General features: G+C 43.2%; 4 protein-coding genes across 4 annotated transcripts; 1 reads left to right on the forward strand and 3 right to left on the reverse strand.

Moving 5' to 3' along the window:
• The first annotated feature begins 1,912 nt into the window (after positions 1-1,912).
• On the forward strand, positions 1,913-3,087 carry LOC135666587 (nudix hydrolase 17, mitochondrial-like). Its single transcript, XM_065178176.1, has 5 exons — positions 1,913-2,120; positions 2,217-2,319; positions 2,408-2,491; positions 2,589-2,717; positions 2,800-3,087. Exons 1-5 carry the CDS (start codon positions 2,047-2,049, stop codon positions 2,914-2,916), a joined length of 507 nt encoding a protein of 168 aa, XP_065034248.1. The 5' UTR covers positions 1,913-2,046; the 3' UTR covers positions 2,917-3,087.
• Positions 3,088-4,838: 1,751 nt separating this feature from the next.
• LOC135666577 (pectinesterase inhibitor 11-like) lies at positions 4,839-5,745 on the reverse strand. The gene is made up of 2 exons (XM_065178164.1): positions 5,672-5,745; positions 4,839-5,569 (listed from the first exon to the last, which is right to left on the reverse strand). The coding sequence occupies exon 2, from the start codon at positions 5,514-5,516 to the stop codon at positions 4,920-4,922; it is 597 nt and encodes a 198-aa protein (XP_065034236.1). The 5' UTR covers positions 5,517-5,569; positions 5,672-5,745; the 3' UTR covers positions 4,839-4,919.
• A 715-nt stretch (positions 5,746-6,460) lies between these two features.
• Positions 6,461-12,119, reverse strand: LOC135666579 (3-ketoacyl-CoA synthase 6-like). Its single transcript, XM_065178166.1, has 5 exons — positions 11,981-12,119; positions 11,705-11,903; positions 9,395-9,611; positions 8,470-8,604; positions 6,461-8,246 (listed from the first exon to the last, which is right to left on the reverse strand). The coding sequence occupies exon 5, from the start codon at positions 8,160-8,162 to the stop codon at positions 6,687-6,689; it is 1,476 nt and encodes a 491-aa protein (XP_065034238.1). The 5' UTR covers positions 8,163-8,246; positions 8,470-8,604; positions 9,395-9,611; positions 11,705-11,903; positions 11,981-12,119; the 3' UTR covers positions 6,461-6,686.
• Positions 12,120-12,171: 52 nt separating this feature from the next.
• Positions 12,172-14,200, reverse strand: LOC135666578 (pentatricopeptide repeat-containing protein At2g33760-like). Its single transcript, XM_065178165.1, has one exon. It carries the CDS (start codon positions 14,187-14,189, stop codon positions 12,264-12,266), a length of 1,926 nt encoding a protein of 641 aa, XP_065034237.1. The 5' UTR covers positions 14,190-14,200; the 3' UTR covers positions 12,172-12,263.
• Positions 14,201-17,016: the final 2,816 nt, after the last annotated feature.

The raw sequence follows: 17,016 nt of genomic DNA on the forward strand, positions 1-17,016 counted from the left end.
AGAATAATACAACGTGTCTTTGTTCTTTTGGGAAGACAAAAGATTCCATAATCATTATCGATATTATTTTAATGATGCAACTATTCAATGAAAGTTAGGTAACGCATAAAAAGCCAAATTAGATTAATTATTATAAATGTGAATTATGAGAATAGAATAAACATGAATTATACAATTTTTTTCATATTTTCTTTAGCATTATCCCTAAAATCTAATATGTGAATAATAGTTTACCATGATTTGACTATTAATCCCACTAAGAAACATTAAAACAAAATAAATTTTACTTGAGAATTGTAACATCCATTTCTAATCTCATATTAGAAATGAGCTAAAGAATGACATCTAAATATCTATTAATTTTATACTAATAGTTAAGGCTCTACGAAGTTAATAGATACAATTTTTGTCGGCATAATTTCGAGGCATGATAAGCAATTAATTTTAGTTTAAATATTTTATACTAATAGTTAAGGCTCCACGAAGTTAATAGATACAATTGTTGTCACACCCGACATAATATCGAGGCATGATAAGCAACTCAAGTAAGAAAGGATATATATATATATATATATATATATATATATATATATATATATATATATATATATATATATATATATATATATATATATATATATATATATATATATATATCTAGCATATTGCATTGACTAAGATGAGCAAAAAATTTTCAAGTATTAAGCAACATAATAGGAATAATTCAAAAGAGATTTTTTTTTTTTTTTTTGCGTTAATATGTGATGAAGATGATCTTTATAAGATATACAAACTGATATTTTTTAAAAAATATTTTGAATGCATAAAAATAACGATGGCGAAGAATAGAATATGAAATTTCGGCACTAAATTTTCGATAGATTATATAACAAGTAATAATCAATCTATTGAGACAATGGAGAATTGATTGGCCTTCCGAATTGTATCAAATCTTGATTTCTGATCTACATGACTTATTATTCAGTAGATTGTTGAAACATTTTTTTATTTCTTGAGAAAAAATGCCTAGAAAATAATGTATCCCAACACATTTGCCTCCACCCACAAAATCAAGCAATCAAGCTTAGCTAACACCTTTGAACTAAATCATTCACCACTCAATCAAGTTTGACTTAGCAATGTTTTCAAAAACAGTGTATTTCAAAACATGTTTCCAATGTTGTGTGAAAAATGCTCCTATAGCCGACTAAAGTCCGCGCCGCATATTTGTTTATTTCTCTTTTTATTTGGTGGTAGTCTTAAATCCACATTTAGTTTGGGTAAGAAAAATCTTATTCAGATTTGTCCGACAAGCATACAATGCATCGAATCTTGTCATGTCGGTTTGTCTCTTTACAGCAAAAGAACAAAAAATCGAACCAAGTATTTGACACCATTTGTATGGGGCGACTTCTTCCTAGTCGATGGACGGCTACGCTAATGTTCACAGTTGTAGCCTATACATTGCCGACAATCGAAATGTTAATCTCATGGGGGGAAGCACAGAGTTGAGACGAGAAATCGGTGAGTCGTTTGCAGCCATCAACACCGCCGACCAATGGGAAGACTTCTCGTTACAAGCATTCCGTAAGGTTATTGCTCGGTGACTCAGGACGAGACATGGAAGCGTGTCTGCCAGGTTGAAGATGACGAGTGAGTTAATGCGGGGGAGGGGGCGGAAAAGGTTTGACCCGTCTGAGGCCGAGTCACGAGGGGGGATTCGCCGTTGGCCAGCAAACCAACGGCTGACTTCTGATTCATTGTAACCGGTCTGATACGATCAACTCGGTTTCGAGGCCGGGTCAACTCGCTTCTTTTTTTCCTCGGAGCATCGCCACGATTCCTGCTCGAAGTCATTGTGTCACGCGTGACGAGTGATGATCGGAAGCGACGGCCCACCCGCTGCGCCACCACCTCCGTCTTCTATTTATAGCCGTCTTCTCGCTGTCCTCATCCACGAATCCAAACCCACTCCTTTCTCTTTCCCTTGTATTATTCTCCTCTTTCGTTTCTCGTGGATCACCGCAAAAAGGGAGGAGCAAAAAGATGGTGTGCATGGTATCTCGACAGGGCCGGCAGCTGCAGCGCTACAGCAAGGCCGGCAGCCGCATCGTGGTCGGGTATGTACCAACTGTCGTTTGGTTTGGTCGTTGGGTCGATGGAGAAATGGGAGGAGTTGTGGGTGTGTCTGATGCAGAATGGCGGTCGTGTTGCAGGTGCATTCCTTACAAGTTCAACCGCGGCTACGATGATGTCGGTACGTCGATGGAGGTTCTCGTCGTCAGTTCTCCCAAAGGGAACGGGCTGCTTTTCCCAAAGGTTTGTAAGCGCAATGGCTTCACCTCGACATGTATCATTCTTCGCTAAGATCACTCCTTTACGATCATGGTTTCTTCTGACCTTACAGGGTGGTTGGGAGACCGATGAGACCATAGAACAGGCAGCCTTGAGGGAGGCATTGGAGGAGGCAGGAGTGCAGGGGAACGTTGAGGTCAGCTCCCGATCCCTCCACCTCCCTCCTATTCGAACTGTTCAATTTGTGTTGCTGCAGCAGTGCTGATAGTTTTATTGTGGGATCATTGCTACAGGGTAAGCTCGGGAAATGGAGGTATAAGAGCAGGACCTACGATGCGTACCATGAGGGCATCATGTTCCCCATGAACGTGACGCAGGAGCTGGGTGACTGGCCGGAGATGCACCTGCGAGAACGCAAATGGGTAAGCACGCGAACTCACCGAGTTGTCTTTTAGGTTAAACCGGGCGTGTGATCTCATTTCTTCCACTGGTTCGATGGATCAGGTCACGGTCGCAGAGGCCAAGGAAGGTTGCCAGCATCCATGGATGAAGGAAGCTTTGGAGAGATTGGTGAGACGGGTGTCGAGCTCAAGAAGGAACAGTGCTGCACCGGCCTCTTAGAATTCTTTTGACCTGTTGCATTTTGAATGTAGATACATAGTCACAATGTTGAACTCTCATGCAATCAGATGACTGATAGTTTGGCAGAGTTCGATCATTCTTTAATTCCTTCTACCCCAATAGTTTCATCCTTGTCAAGGAAATAAATCAAAGATAGTATTCTTTTTTTGCCTTTTGGGTTATTATTATTCCCTGTGCTCTCTACTGTGGAAAAGGTCTGTCACACATACAAAATTGTCTTTTGATGCCATCAAAGTTCCATTAATTTTAGAGAAAGCTAAGCAATCAATTTGCAAGATTCAATTACCTGAAAGATAAGCCAATTTGTATTGTTCAAGGAACCATGAGTTCCAGCAAAAGCTTATGAACCAAAACATGCATCACTACATATCCCACTCTCTACTTTCTGTAGGACTGCAACTCTTACCATCATAATCTCATGATGATCATACCCTTTGACCTTTGGGAAAGAGTCTGGTACATCACTAATAAGACAATCCTTGGAATAGATTTCTAATCATTAATTCTTGGTAAGTGAATTTTGGTATAGTTCAGCATTTCAAGACCAAGAACTGATAGTAAATTGACAACAGAGATGGAAGCAGAGAATGTTTGATGGATACTTTCTGCTAGATTTATGGCTACAGACAGAGGATCAAATTTGATGGTGAAGCATGGCTGGTAATTACACTCGAATACCAGTATGTATAATCTCTTGGTCCCAACTACATGAAATACACAAGAATTATCTCTTCTTCTTCTCCTTCTTCCTCGAAGGAAAACTAACAGAAGCAGCAAAGAGTGATTTTGACTATCGATTGGGAATAACACTGCATTTCTGTGGACTCATGTGGTCCTTCATGTGGGTACCATCAGAGTACGGGAAGAACAAAGTGATAGAGGAACCACAAGGAAGATAACAGGAATTGCCTGAAACCACAATAAACACGAGGATACAAACATGGCTCGGAGTTTACTGAGCACTTGTCTGTGGACATGAAGCCATTGCTGGTGTCCTGTGAGTGTAATTGTTTTGCCTCAGCCCTGAGGTGATGGCCATATAATGTTCTCAGAATAATTATATATATATTATCCCATAGTTAATTATGATTAACATTTTAATCCTTATATTTTTAAAAATAATATTTGGGTCACTATACTTATAAAATTAACTTAGTTGACAGAAAAAATCGCATGTTATATGAAAAAAAATGAATGAATAATTTATTATCTTTTAAATTATTAATTATATATATATATATATATTTTTTTTTTCTCGATTTCCACTGCAATGCTCTTTCGCTTGCTTGCCCGTCGTACTTGCTTGTCCACCCCCCCCTCTTTCTAACCTGATCTCTTCCTTGGCTAACTACATCGTCACCTTTCGAAAGAATCGAGAACTTACTAGTTTGCCCTATCCTATCCTGCTGAACTTGCTTTCTTGAAGGGAACAATTAAGAAATTTCTTGTTTCGACAAATTTTGCTCATCTCTTGTTTCACTTGTTGTGATGATTTCCTCTCCTTTTCTCTCTGTAGAACTTGATTCCTTTCAGGGTAAGAATAAAAAACTTGTTTGTTTCGACAAGTATTGTATGTATATATATGATTTTGATTCTTCTTGCATTGTTAGAATGGTGACAAGAAAAAATCGAGAAGAATTTAAGAAATTGTTGTCTCTAACCATTAGTGGTGTACAAAACAATTATATGCTCTTATCCATCTCCCTAAATTCAACCATTACATTCCTCATAGTAGGCATGCATCGTTGCAATAAATTAGTCAAAGGATATATGATGTTCGAATGCAAGATCTGAAGCAATCTTGTGTGATCTATCTTGTCGTAATTAACTTTCTTCGGATAACTGCTAATGAAAGAAAATTTGAAGTTCTTTGGCCTCTGTCAAACTTTCTACTACGTATGTAAGAGATTCAAAATATTACTTTATGGTCTTCGAAAATGTTGACAGTAGCAGAGGGCATGAACAAGGAAGACAGGCAATTATCATCTGTTGAAGCCGAGACTGTGTATGAGCGCCAGGGCGTTGCTGGTGTACTTCTCCACCTTGCGCACTCGGTGGCAGACGTCGGCCTTCACCGAGCCGGCCGCCACCATGAGCAACCCGTCCGTGCAGGTATCCTCGCACGTCAGCGCCGCGCTCATCCACGTCAGGGCGTTGGACACCCGCGACGCCACCTTCGGTCCTACCGCCCCAGCCAGCCCCTTCAGCTCCTTGACCGTGTTCCGCGCCCACTCGGCAGCGTCGTCCAGCTGCTCAGAGCAGTCGCGCAGGGCGCCCCGCTCGGGGCCGGTGGCGTTGCGGCGGAGCGCTGCGACGTGGAAAGCGGTGGACCGAAGCCGGGCGAGGGTGACCTTGGCGGCGACGTGGGCGAGCTCGACGGTGCTCTGCTGGACCTCGTTGGCGTAGCCGGAGAGGGACGTGTAGCAGAGGCCCGGGTACAGGGTGGCGGCGCAGCACTTGCGTATGAACTCCGTGGAGTTGCTTCCGGCGCTCGGGGTTTCCTCGCTTAATGCCGCATTCACGGCGCCCGCGAGGAACACGAAGAAGAAAACATAGGCGTAACACACCACCACCTTCATGGCGAAGTGGGATTGAAGCTCTCAGCTTTGGTCTTCTTCAGGATGTAAATGCTCTACAGAAAAACAAAATGCTACAATAAGAACAAAATCTCCAATTTTCTCTTCACGAATTTACAGTGGTTGCACGACTACGTGGCTTCCAAAGAGGCACATACCATAAGATCAATCGACTGCATTTCTTCTTGCCATGGATGCCATAAATCAGCTCGCGATCCAATTGTCAGATGCCATGGGGCGAGCATTCTTTGTTTCGTGCGGGCTAATGGCCGAACGACACATGACATGGACAGCGACGAATCGAGCGTCCGATGCAGGATGTGGCCGTATGCGGTGGGCATCATCACGTGTTCGTCCAACACACACAACTTTGTTGCGCCGTCCTTTTCTTGCAGCAGCAGCGACAGCGCAACCATAAGCATATCGTATAAGAATTCTACCCAAAAATAACGGAATTGCATAGGCATACGAAGACCTTAACATGAAACCATAGTGTAAGTGCATAGTACCTAAAATTATCTTGTTTTAGAGTTGTAAACCAATAGCCACTGTCGTTCTTATCACTGAGAATGCTGCAAACACCTCTTTTCTAGGGTGTTTTACAAGCCTGCCTTGTTTGAGAACATCAAGGAAATCAACCATCTTTGTTAGGGTTTCCAACTTTTGAGGGACCAAGAAGCTCAAAGATAATGAACATGCAGTGAATTGTGACACCAAATCTATATAAACATGTAAATGTTCAGTATAATGAACCAGCCTACTGAGATTGGGCACTCCAAGTGTCTTGAGTTGGACTGTGGGCAACTTGCTTGAGAGGTACGTGTGACAGGTGCTTTTGCCTCACATTCTTGGTTCTTTATCTCCCACAGAGGCACAGCAGGCCATGTACGAGGGGGCAGAAGCATTTAACACTTGTCTCAACTGCTTACAGACAAAAGCAATTCGTCTATGGATGGAATCGGTCACTATCAACAAACATAATGCATCACAATGAGTACAGCTTCACTCTCTCTATATCACCCACACACACTCTCTCTCTCTCTCGCAAGAACATGGCCATGCACGAAGCGTGGTGTTACAGGAGGATACTGTCGATGATGGTGGAGGAAGTACAAGAACGTGTGTGTTTGTAGTGGTGATGAATTGGAGAAGCAACGCGGAATGGATCCACGGTTAGAGCTTTACGATCTCAGGGATGTCGACGGGGTATCGGTCGATGCAGTCGGTCCAGGGACCGTCGACGGGACCTTTGATGGTGCGCAGGCACTTCCAGACGGCGCTGTTGCACTTGAAGCCGCTGCCGAAGCCGATCTGCCACACCCGGTTGCCGCGCCGCATCCGGCCCTTGGACTCGATGTAGTTGAGCTCGTACCAGAGGGAGCTGCTGGAGGTGTTGCCGAAGCGGTGCAGCGTCATGCGCGAGGCCTCCACGTGCTCCGCCGACAGTTGCAGGCTTTTCTGCAGCTCGTCGATGACGGCGCGGCCGCCGGCGTGGATGCAGAAGTGGTCGAAGGCCTGCTTGAAGTCGGGGATGTAGGGCTTCCACTCTGGGTTGATGAGCTTTCGGCCGACGAGGTTGAGGGCGAAGAGGAGCTGCTCCGACATGGGGAGCACCAGCGGCCCCATGGTGGTGATGTTGGACTTGAGCGCCTCCCCGGCGATAGCCATGAGGTCCTTGGAGAGGGAGATACCGGAGTGGCCCTCGGCGTCCTCCTCCTCGTAGACGCAGCGGTACGCGCGGTCGTCCGCGCCCTTGTGGGTGCGGACCACGTGCGCCAGCCGGTACTTCGCGCGGCCGGCCTCGCGTCGGCGGTTCGACAGGAGGATCGCGGCAGCGCCCATGCGGAAGAGGCAGTTGGGGAGGAGCATCGACCGCTGGTTGCCGGCGTAGAAGTTGGGGGTGATGATCTCGGTGGAGACGACGAGCGCGTTGGCGCGGGGGTGCACCAGGAGCAGGTCCCGCGCCAGGTCGATGGAGATCAGCCCCGCGCTGCAGCCCATCCCGGAGAGGTTGAAGCTGCGGACGTTGCTCCTCAGCTTGTACTTGTTGATGATCATCGCGGAGAGGGACGGCGTCGGGGAGAAGAGGCTGCAGTTGACGACGAGGACGTCGATGTCCTTGGGCCTGAGGCCCGTCTTCTTCATCAGGTCGTCAATGGCGGAGAAGATGACGAGCTGGGCCTCGGCGCGGGACGCCTCCATGGTGGGGTTGGGGGGTATGTAGTGGTTCGCGGGGGGGAGGCAGGTCTCCTCACCGAGACCGGAGCGCTCCAAAATCCGCGTCTGGAACTGCACGCTCTTTTTGTCGGAGTTGATGAGCCGCGTGTGCTCCATGAAGGTGGCGAACGGGACGCGGCATGTGGAGGGCGGCTTGAAGCAAGCATAGTCGACGAGGTACACTGGCCGGGGGCGGGACATGAAGTACAGGGCGGCGACGAAGGCCACCAAGAAGACTGCAGAGAGAGTCTCGATGGGCTTTTCCTGGAGGGATCGCCATAAGGCCATGATGTCGTCGGGGCCGAGCTGGAGAAGCTCCCAACCCACGGCTGTCATGGACCCGACCAGAAACAAAGTCACGAAGTTATTCACGATGAAGCGGTAGCCAAACTTAGCCCACATGGGGAACTCGGGCAAGGGCACGGCAGGCATCTTCTTCTCCGCTTGAAGGCCTCCTCCTCTTCTTCTGCCTCTTGCTATCGTTGGGATGAAAGAACCAACAAGTTTGGCCCGCACCTGAAGAGAGTTAGAGATACTTATAATAAGAACAGGAGGAGAAGAGAGAGCAAGCAATGAATGGAGGAGGCAGATGGGTGGTTTCAATGACTCCAACCAATCACCAACTAACTAGCCTAACTTACGTAGCGCTTCTCTCTATCTCATGCATGTACACGGTCTCTCTGTGCACACTTCATAAAAAAGAATAGAAGACAGACCAATTCATCAAATGAGAATGTACCTCATCAGGTACTCAGTCTAACATGCTGGAGGCTTGTCCAAGAAGAGTTGAGACTGAGTTCCAGTGGAAGTTGGGACAGTTGTGGAGGGTGAGCAGACTTGCACCTGCTTGTGTGTGTAACCTGTGTTCCAGTCTCTGCAAACACATAAACACATGAGTACCAGTGCAGTGAATGAGAGGTATTTAATTACTATACAAATTGCAAGGGCTAATTTGATGCTGTTCAGCTTAGTTGGTACATAGCTTGTGGATGAATCATTTGGATAATATGCATCAGCATGCTCATTGTCAGTGCAACTGTCCACACCAACTTCTTCTAGTGAGATACTCGAAGGTCTTAGCTACTCCAACTATCTTAGCATCACTCGGAATAAGAACTACTGGATCCCACTACTCGAAAAACAAAAAAATTGGCATTGCTAGAGAAATATATTAAGACCACAAGAAGCTTCCAAACTGAAAAATACTTGAAAGGCTTTTTTTTTTTCCATGCAAATATTCACATCATCAGAAGAAAACTTCTTTCTCAGACTATCTTAATCTAACTAAACAATTAGCTCAGTTGTAATGGGACATGCATCACTTTTAACACAACTAAATATTTAGAAATTGAGTGGTCATATCACATGTGGCAACCACTGCATACCGAACTTTACATATGCTTATTACAATATTTATAAAGGAAAGTTCCCTCTTGCCCACAGCATGTATCTGATTTAAATAAATCCGACCATTGAACATCTAGTTCATACCAAGAACATTTATGGATGCTCCAATCTCTGGGAGTTTTAACTGCTGGAGTTGGAAATTTTCAGAGATAGGCATGACTAAATTATACTGCACATTGAGATTAAAAAAAATAAAAGAACAATAAATGTAGATAAGAGAAGATAGTGAGAGAGGGAAACTAGAAGAGGAGGATGACCCGACAAGTCTCGGAACTCTGCTGGACCGTAACGTAGATTCAGCTTTGCTGCAGCTGTCCCCATCTGTGTCCTGATGGTTAATCTGATAAAGAACCTGAGCTTGGTACCACCAAGAGTAGTTATTTCTCATGGTCTTATGTCCTAACAGTTACCAGTAGCCTTCATGATACGTGTAGTAATCAAGCTGCAATGGAGCTTTGAATGCTCAAAAGCCTCCTGCGGATATAGGGAAAAGGATGTTAGATGAAAAAGGATTAAAGGATGCCATATACACAAATCTCCTTGGTGACTTGTCATTGAAGTAGCAAGTGATTTACTATTTTCCATGCTCGAGTTACAAAACCTAGCTCTATCCAGTGAACTTGGTATAAGATATTTTGAGATTTTGTTGCTACCGGAAAGCCTACAAGATTATATATACCATTAAAGGAGCTGCAATTCTAAAATTTAGTTTCTTGCCTATGGTGACATCATAAATGATTCTTGGAACAGATTGTAATAAAATCAAAATGCAATAAAATGTCTCTAATTTGTTCTTTTAGTATAGCTAGATTTAGGTCAAAAAATTCTTTGGCGAACCTGTTCCAAGAATTGAGGGTTTAACACTTACATTGTTGGTCTAGTGGTGGTATACCAGACTCACTTAACAAGAATTAAGGGTTTAAAACCTTATTCGACATATTTGAAGGTGTTAGGTAGCTTAGTTGTTACAAACTTTAACAGTTCATTACAAGATCCTGGGCTCGAATCACACTTTCACCATTTACCACCCCTTGCACACAAAAAAAAATAATTTTATGTGTTTTTAACAAAGCATAGGTTTTCATTTTCCACATGTTGCCTTCTAAAATGAAACACCTAAGAAATCTATATTTATATAAACTCACATCTTAAAAGTTAATTAGACAAGGCAAAAATCAATTAGTAAGAACATATATACTATACAAAATTAATTTAGTGAAACAGTTACACATACATCAATTGTTTTTACTATGGATAAAAATATTCTGGATATTGCGATATAAATTAATGTGGAGATATAATGATTGATCATATAATATTTCTGACTTGTGATTTTTTTGTTATACCATATATCACATCTAAATAACTAATTTACCATTGTTTTTAGCACAACAAATTCTTTGGTAGAGAGGAATCAATTCCGATCATCTCCACACCTAGTGCTTAGCTAGTTGTCTCTTCTACATACAGACTGGAGTAAGATGTGTAAATGTCTCACTCAGCTTTCTGCTTGCTCTAAACACGTAGGGTTTCTGATTTTCACTCTAGATTAAGGAAACAATGCTGCAACTAGACTTAAGGAAACAATGCTGCAAGTTGCAGATAAATGTTAACTAACTTTGTAAAAGAATTTCTCCCACGAGATGCAGAGTTCCAATCATGTCTTTTGGTATACCTCCTGTTTAAAGTCTCGTACAGAACAACCAATTTTAGACAACATTAGGATAGATCTGAATCCAACTTTGGTATTGAAAGATCACTTCATATAAGAAACAAACAACCCTTGAGCTCAATTGAAGCAAATACGCAATGAAACAGCAAATGACATGGTGGAATTCACATGATATTGAATAATGCATGATGGTATTGAGCTTGTAAACTATCAGCATTTGGTTATCTCTAAATTGAAATGTGTCATGCTAGCACAAGCGTTATGTTTAAATGATGCAGAATAGTTCACATACGGGCAGTTAAAGACATGCAAGGTTCTCTATTGCCACAATTTGTTAAATTTAAAAGGCATTAGCAGCACAACAACGAAAGATGTTGTTAAAGCTTATAAACATATTAGACACCCTTAAGCTTATGGGATTTAATCAAATCTTTTATCATGGTTTCAGACGATTGCACCATACAATTGGGTTTTGTTCATACATAATACATTGAAATGACTTGTGTGAGGGGACATTACAGCTTGTAAATATATTGTGTTTCCTAATAGCTAAAGATTTTGGATTTGTGATTACCAAATCAAATCATTATGCAAACATATGCAAATGCTTGCAGGAGACAATTCAGTTGTAGGCATTACTTCAGAGGTTGCAACATTAGGCTGAAAGACACAAGATTTTGGACATTGCAATAGGTTTATTCAAAGAATTATGATTCATCAAACATAAAAAACAACAAAAACCGAAATGCAATGCCAGTATGGATTCAGTTTTGTTGGGTTTTGTGATCCAATTAATCTTTCCCTTTAACTTACACCACTTCAGCCCCGTGGATTCAACATGCCGAAACAACGATCAAGAATCAAAAAGAATATTAAGAATTACAAAAGACGAAACCTCCAGCAATGCTGAGATGTTTGGGGATGCGCCTAACGCTGGCCCCGGACCTCCACTTCTTCCCCGGTAGGCCTTATCCGCGTCGATACTATGATCGTTGAGCCCGAAGTCGCAGGAAGGGAGGTAGCAGATGCGGCGGCGGCTTTGCAGAGCAGGAGAGCTCGTTGCGCTTGCCTTTGGCGCAGAGTAAGATGGGAACCTTGAAAGGAAGTCAAGTTAATAAAAGAAAACATGGAGATGAAATGAAAGAGAGGAGAGAGAGGGAGCGATGGGAACCTCGAAGGAAGAAGCAGGGAGGAGGAGGAGACGGGCGGCGAAGAAAAGGGCGGCCATCGCGGAACGGATGACGAGCCCGGAGGAGTGAGAGAATCGCAATTTGTAGGTCCATCAAGACAAACTGAGCCTCCAATGAGCCCAATTTAAATCAAATCACGGAATATCACGTGAGCCTCACGTGTCTCTTACCATAAGCATCAAAGAATGATCAGTACACGTAAATATAAATAGCGGTGTCCAACTCACATAGGCAAAATACAGCAGCAATTGTTGGGTTCGCAGGCTACCAATAATCTCGACAGGAACACTCGCCGTCCTTGAAATGGTGGTATCGATTCACATCTCTTACTATGATTTCTCTGCCAACAATCGCCGAAATGAACTTGATGGCCGTGTGACAGTCCTCGCAGACTCTCAGGTTCTTCGTCACCAACAGCGTCGTCCCCGGCGGCGTGCTGATGAGTCCAAATGCGATGGCCAGCCTCTCGCTATGGCTGCGAACCATGTTCCTCTTCTCGTCGTCGCCCACGTCGTGGAAGACGGGCATCGTGTCCGGCTCGTATCCAGCCTCCGCCATGAGCCCTTCCAACCTTTCCAGCTCTGCGTATATCGCCCCCGAGCTGGGATGCGACAGATCGCCGACGAGGAACGCGTGGACCTGGTTCTTCACTTCGATCCAGCTACAGGCAATGCTCTTCTTCAGGCCTCTGTCGGTCATCAGCTTCCTCACCTCGGCGGCTTCCTGCCACTTCCCGGCTTGTGCGTATATGTTCGATAGAAGAACGTAGTTCCCTGCGTCGTCCGGCTCCAGTTCGATCAGCTTTTGCAGTGCCAGCTCCCCCAATTCCACATTCCGGTGGATCTTGCAGGCGTTCAGCAAAGCACCCCATACTCCAGAGTCGGCGGCCATTGTCATGTCTTGGATGAGCTTGTATGCTTCAGCTAGTCTGCCGGAGTGGCCAAGGAGATCTATCATGCAAGTGTAATGCTGCACCGCCGGTGGAATGCGGTAATCGCTCAACATCGAGTTGAAGAAGCTCCTCCCTTCATCTACCAGACCTCCATGGTTGCAAGCGGAGAGGAGGCCGACGAAAGTAATGTGATCAGGAAGCACTTGATCCTCATCCCTCATTCTGTCGAACAGGGCAAGGGCTTCGTCCGCATGGCCGTGCATGCCGTACCCGCAGATCATGGAGTTCCAGGAAACAATCCTTTTCTCTGCGAGCTGCTCGAAGAGCACACGAGCAACCTTCACCCAGCCGCTCTTGGCGTACATATCCACGAGCGCGGTCTTCACCTTGTCTTGGGAATCAAACCCGCGCCTCCAACTCAATCCGTGAATCTCCCGCCCTCTCGGCAGAGCCGCCGCATCGGCCGAAGCGGAGATCACGGTCACAAGAGTAGCGAGAGTCGGCGTGAACCCACGCGCCACCATATCACGGCACAGAAGGAGCGCCTCCGACGGATGCCCGTTCTGAGCGTAGGCGGCGATCATGGAGTTCCAAAGCACGACATCTCGGTTCGGAATCCTGTCGAACAATTCTCGAGCATGGTCGACGCACCCGCACTTGGCGTACATGTCGATCAGGGCGGCACCCACGAACACGTCCGTTTCCCAGCCGGTGCTTACCACAAGCTCGTGGATCCCCCGCCCGGCCTCGAGCGCGGAGAGGGCGGAGCAGGCCTTGAGGACGAACGGGAACGTGAAGTTATCAGGCGCGAGGCCGCAGTCGAGCATCTGGTAATACAACGAGAGGGCGACCTCGTGGGGCCCAGTCCAAGCGTAAGCTCGGATGAGGACGTTCCACAGAAACAAGTTTCTCTTAGGAATTCTGTCAAACAGCTTGTGCGCATAAGTCACATGGTCGCACAGGCAGTACAGATCGACGAGCTTGGTGGCCAAGATGGCGTTGTAGCCGAGGCCGGAGAGGAGGAGGCGGGCGTGGAGCTGCTTCCCGGGCTCTAACGCCTTCCGGGAGACGAAGGACCTGAGGAGGTTCAGGTAGTCGTCGTAATGCCGGGGAGTGCTGCGAGGGAGGACTGAGGAGTTCAGATCATCAAGCGGTTGTTGCCGACGAGGAGGAGTTGCGGCCGGAGGCGAAGACCAGCTCAACTGCCTTGGGTGACTCGAGTCGGGAAGGGGATGACGGGAGTGGGGAACGGCGAGAGGTTCGAGTCGCCTCGCAGTTCGATTCAAGGAACGATGCATAATATATCGGGTATAGCCCACGACAGGCGACGCGCAAGCGGTACGAGTACATATATAAAGCACAAACCCGAATCATTCGTAACGGGTCGAATCGGATTTGCTACCCGATCCACTTAAAAGAAATCTTATGTTACGAAACCCGAATCCGAATAGATACACATCAATCGGACTCAAATTATTTGAAGATTGCACCGTTTGTATTTAACTCATTGAATCACAACAAGGTGTTTGTCTAAATGCCACTTATCCTAACATGCTGATTGGTCTTGTACTTAAGAGTTCATCACTCATGATCATTAAATAGGTTCATTTTTCAAACTAGTTATTTGGATGTTTCCAAACGAAAAAAAAAAAACTTAAAATCAAAGAAAAAATCTAATAATCAATCATCAATATATATATATATATATATATATATATATATATATATATATATATATATATATATATATATATCAGAAAATCGATATAAGATTTCACATAGGTCGATAACTCTCACTTGCATCCATGAAAAAAATTAAATCCTTCATTATATGAGATCAATTGTAAAACTTTTGAATTATCGAGTATAATCTCTTTATATACCATTTTCACATAAGCCCAAAAAATGTATACTTTTTCTCGTACTCTCTTTAAAACCCTAAAGAGCACCTAGATATTCTCGAGAAACCTAAAAACATAAAAGGTATTTCTTGTATTTTTTATTTCTCACACCAAGAATAGATTAGAGATATACGAGATATTTATAAAAAAATAAATTCTAATTATTAGGTTTCTTCCTCCACAAGGACTTACTAGAATTTTTTATCCTCTCATGATATTGGCTTCAACAATATCAAAATATTTATCAATCCTAATGATATTACCGTAATGTAAAATTTTAAAGCTGAAATTACAAACCAAACAGATGTTTTTGAAGCATGATCAGTGGTTGAATTACTTGATTAATGACACTCATTACTGTTGGCCAACTCAAAGATCTACAGCCCATTTAAGCTGGTGTTCAGAAGAAACATCTAATGACACTCATTTCTGAGTTGAGTTTTGCTTTAAGAATTGGAAGAAATTGACTCTGTGCTTGATGCTGCTGAATTCTTTACTCTTTTTTCCCTTTATTAACATGAGTAATTGCCAAATATAAGAAACTGAACTTTTATAGTACAGATTGAATGTTCAATCTCTTTCAACTTTTCCATGCACATCATCTTGGTGAGCTCACTTCTTTTCAGTGGTGGCAATGAATTTAAAGTGCACTTAAATATCACAGTATCTCAAGCCTGCGCTATGCATACATTTCCATAACCTTTGTTTGCCTTTAAGCTAACAAACCAATGGCACTAACTATTTCTTTAACCTTGAATTGAGGATGGTTAGGATATCAAATTAAAGGTCAGCCAGTCATGAATTGAGGCTTGTTTTGTGCTGTGGTAGTTTCTTCAAAGCCATCCAAAAGAGCTCCTTGTCATGGCATATGACAGTAGTTCAAGTGCTACAGCAGCAGAGGCACAAAACTGAGTACCAAAGAAACTATTGACTGAAACCATGCAGAGATTAATGCAGCTCATAGCATCCAAACTGCATTCATCAGATAAAGAGGAAAATAAAAATGATTGGATTTCACAAATTTCAGATGGTTTATTTTATCTCTTCAACAAATGTAAACTTATTGGAGGCTGAATAATTTTGTGTGTGTGTGTGTGTGTGTGAGAGAGAGAGAGAGAGAGAGAGAGAGCATTGACATTACATAATTCAATCAGTGGTTAGAAATTTTACCAGCTTCCTAAAGAAACAAGAAGAAAAGTAAAATCCAGCATAGTTGGCAACAATATTTTATTAGGCCAATGTCACTGATGGTCCCTCTTTATATTTACTAATTAATCTCTATTATATGATTATTTTTTTTCCTAACACTTCTAGTTCATGATCTACTGAAGACAAAAAAAAAGAGAGAATTTATTTGATGACCAACTTATGTGATAGATGGTTGCTCTTCATTTTGCATTTGATTGGATAATCAATAATACCAGTGGTTAAAACAAGCTGGAAATTGGATTAAGCTTCACACAAGTCAATTAAAAATAATGAGGGCAGATACATGTTTTGAATTCATCATTTGCTTTGATACCATAATAAATATTCTGATTATGCTATCAAACAATCCAGAAAGCCTAAATTGTTAGGAAAGGATCCCATATATACTACTACATTGTAACAAAAGAGCAAGTAAATCTTAGTCAATAATAACATCTAAAACATATAACAAAATAAATGTGGATGAGAAAGATTCCCTGCATGAAAGCCTCCCAAAACTCATGATTGCATCCATCTCATATGTTTTATTAAGACAAACAAGTTTTGATTAAGGTGGCCCAACAATATAATTAGTTGCTAAACTTGGCACCAACATATATAACCTTAATTGGACTCAACAGCACCTCACTTCACATTTGTTTTTCCTTTTCACAGGATTTAAAATCCACCATGCACTGCACACGAATCTTATACAAATCCTCCAATGAGCTCACTTAGACAAAGTCAAGTGCTAGTAGTACCATCACTGACCATATTTTTTAGTGAAGGGGATTTAAATTATCTCGATAATTATTTTGTTCTCTATTAGCTGAGAAGTATGCTTTTGATAGCTAAAAGATGCTGATTTAGATTAGGTTATGTATCCATTTCCGCTCAATCCAAGCTAATGAGCTATTTTGACTTTGACTTCCGACATGGTCTTCCTAGGTGGTAGAATTCAATCTCATCGCTAATTGTGGTCGAGTTGAGCTCGGGTTCTATGAGTTGAGTTTCCATAGTAAGAACTGACAAGACT

This window comes from Musa acuminata, unplaced genomic scaffold (assembly GCF_036884655.1).
Source record: "Musa acuminata AAA Group cultivar baxijiao unplaced genomic scaffold, Cavendish_Baxijiao_AAA HiC_scaffold_1110, whole genome shotgun sequence".
Taxonomy (NCBI): Eukaryota; Viridiplantae; Streptophyta; class Magnoliopsida; order Zingiberales; family Musaceae; genus Musa; species Musa acuminata.

Bases quoted from the DNA above. Each gene is read 5' to 3' on its own strand.
- LOC135666577 (XM_065178164.1), bottom strand. From the start codon at position 5,516: ATGAAGGTGGTGGTGTGTTACGCCTATGTTTTCTTCTTCGTGTTCCTC.
- LOC135666578 (XM_065178165.1), bottom strand. From the start codon at position 14,189: ATGCATCGTTCCTTGAATCGAACTGCGAGGCGACTCGAACCTCTCGCC.
- LOC135666587 (XM_065178176.1), top strand. From the start codon at position 2,047: ATGGTGTGCATGGTATCTCGACAGGGCCGGCAGCTGCAGCGCTACAGC. The intron at 2,320-2,407 runs GTTTGTAAGCGC...CTGACCTTACAG, and splicing joins ACGGGCTGCTTTTCCCAAAG to GGTGGTTGGGAGACCGATGA. The intron at 2,718-2,799 runs GTAAGCACGCGA...TCGATGGATCAG, and splicing joins ACCTGCGAGAACGCAAATGG to GTCACGGTCGCAGAGGCCAA.
- LOC135666579 (XM_065178166.1), bottom strand. From the start codon at position 8,162: ATGCCTGCCGTGCCCTTGCCCGAGTTCCCCATGTGGGCTAAGTTTGGC.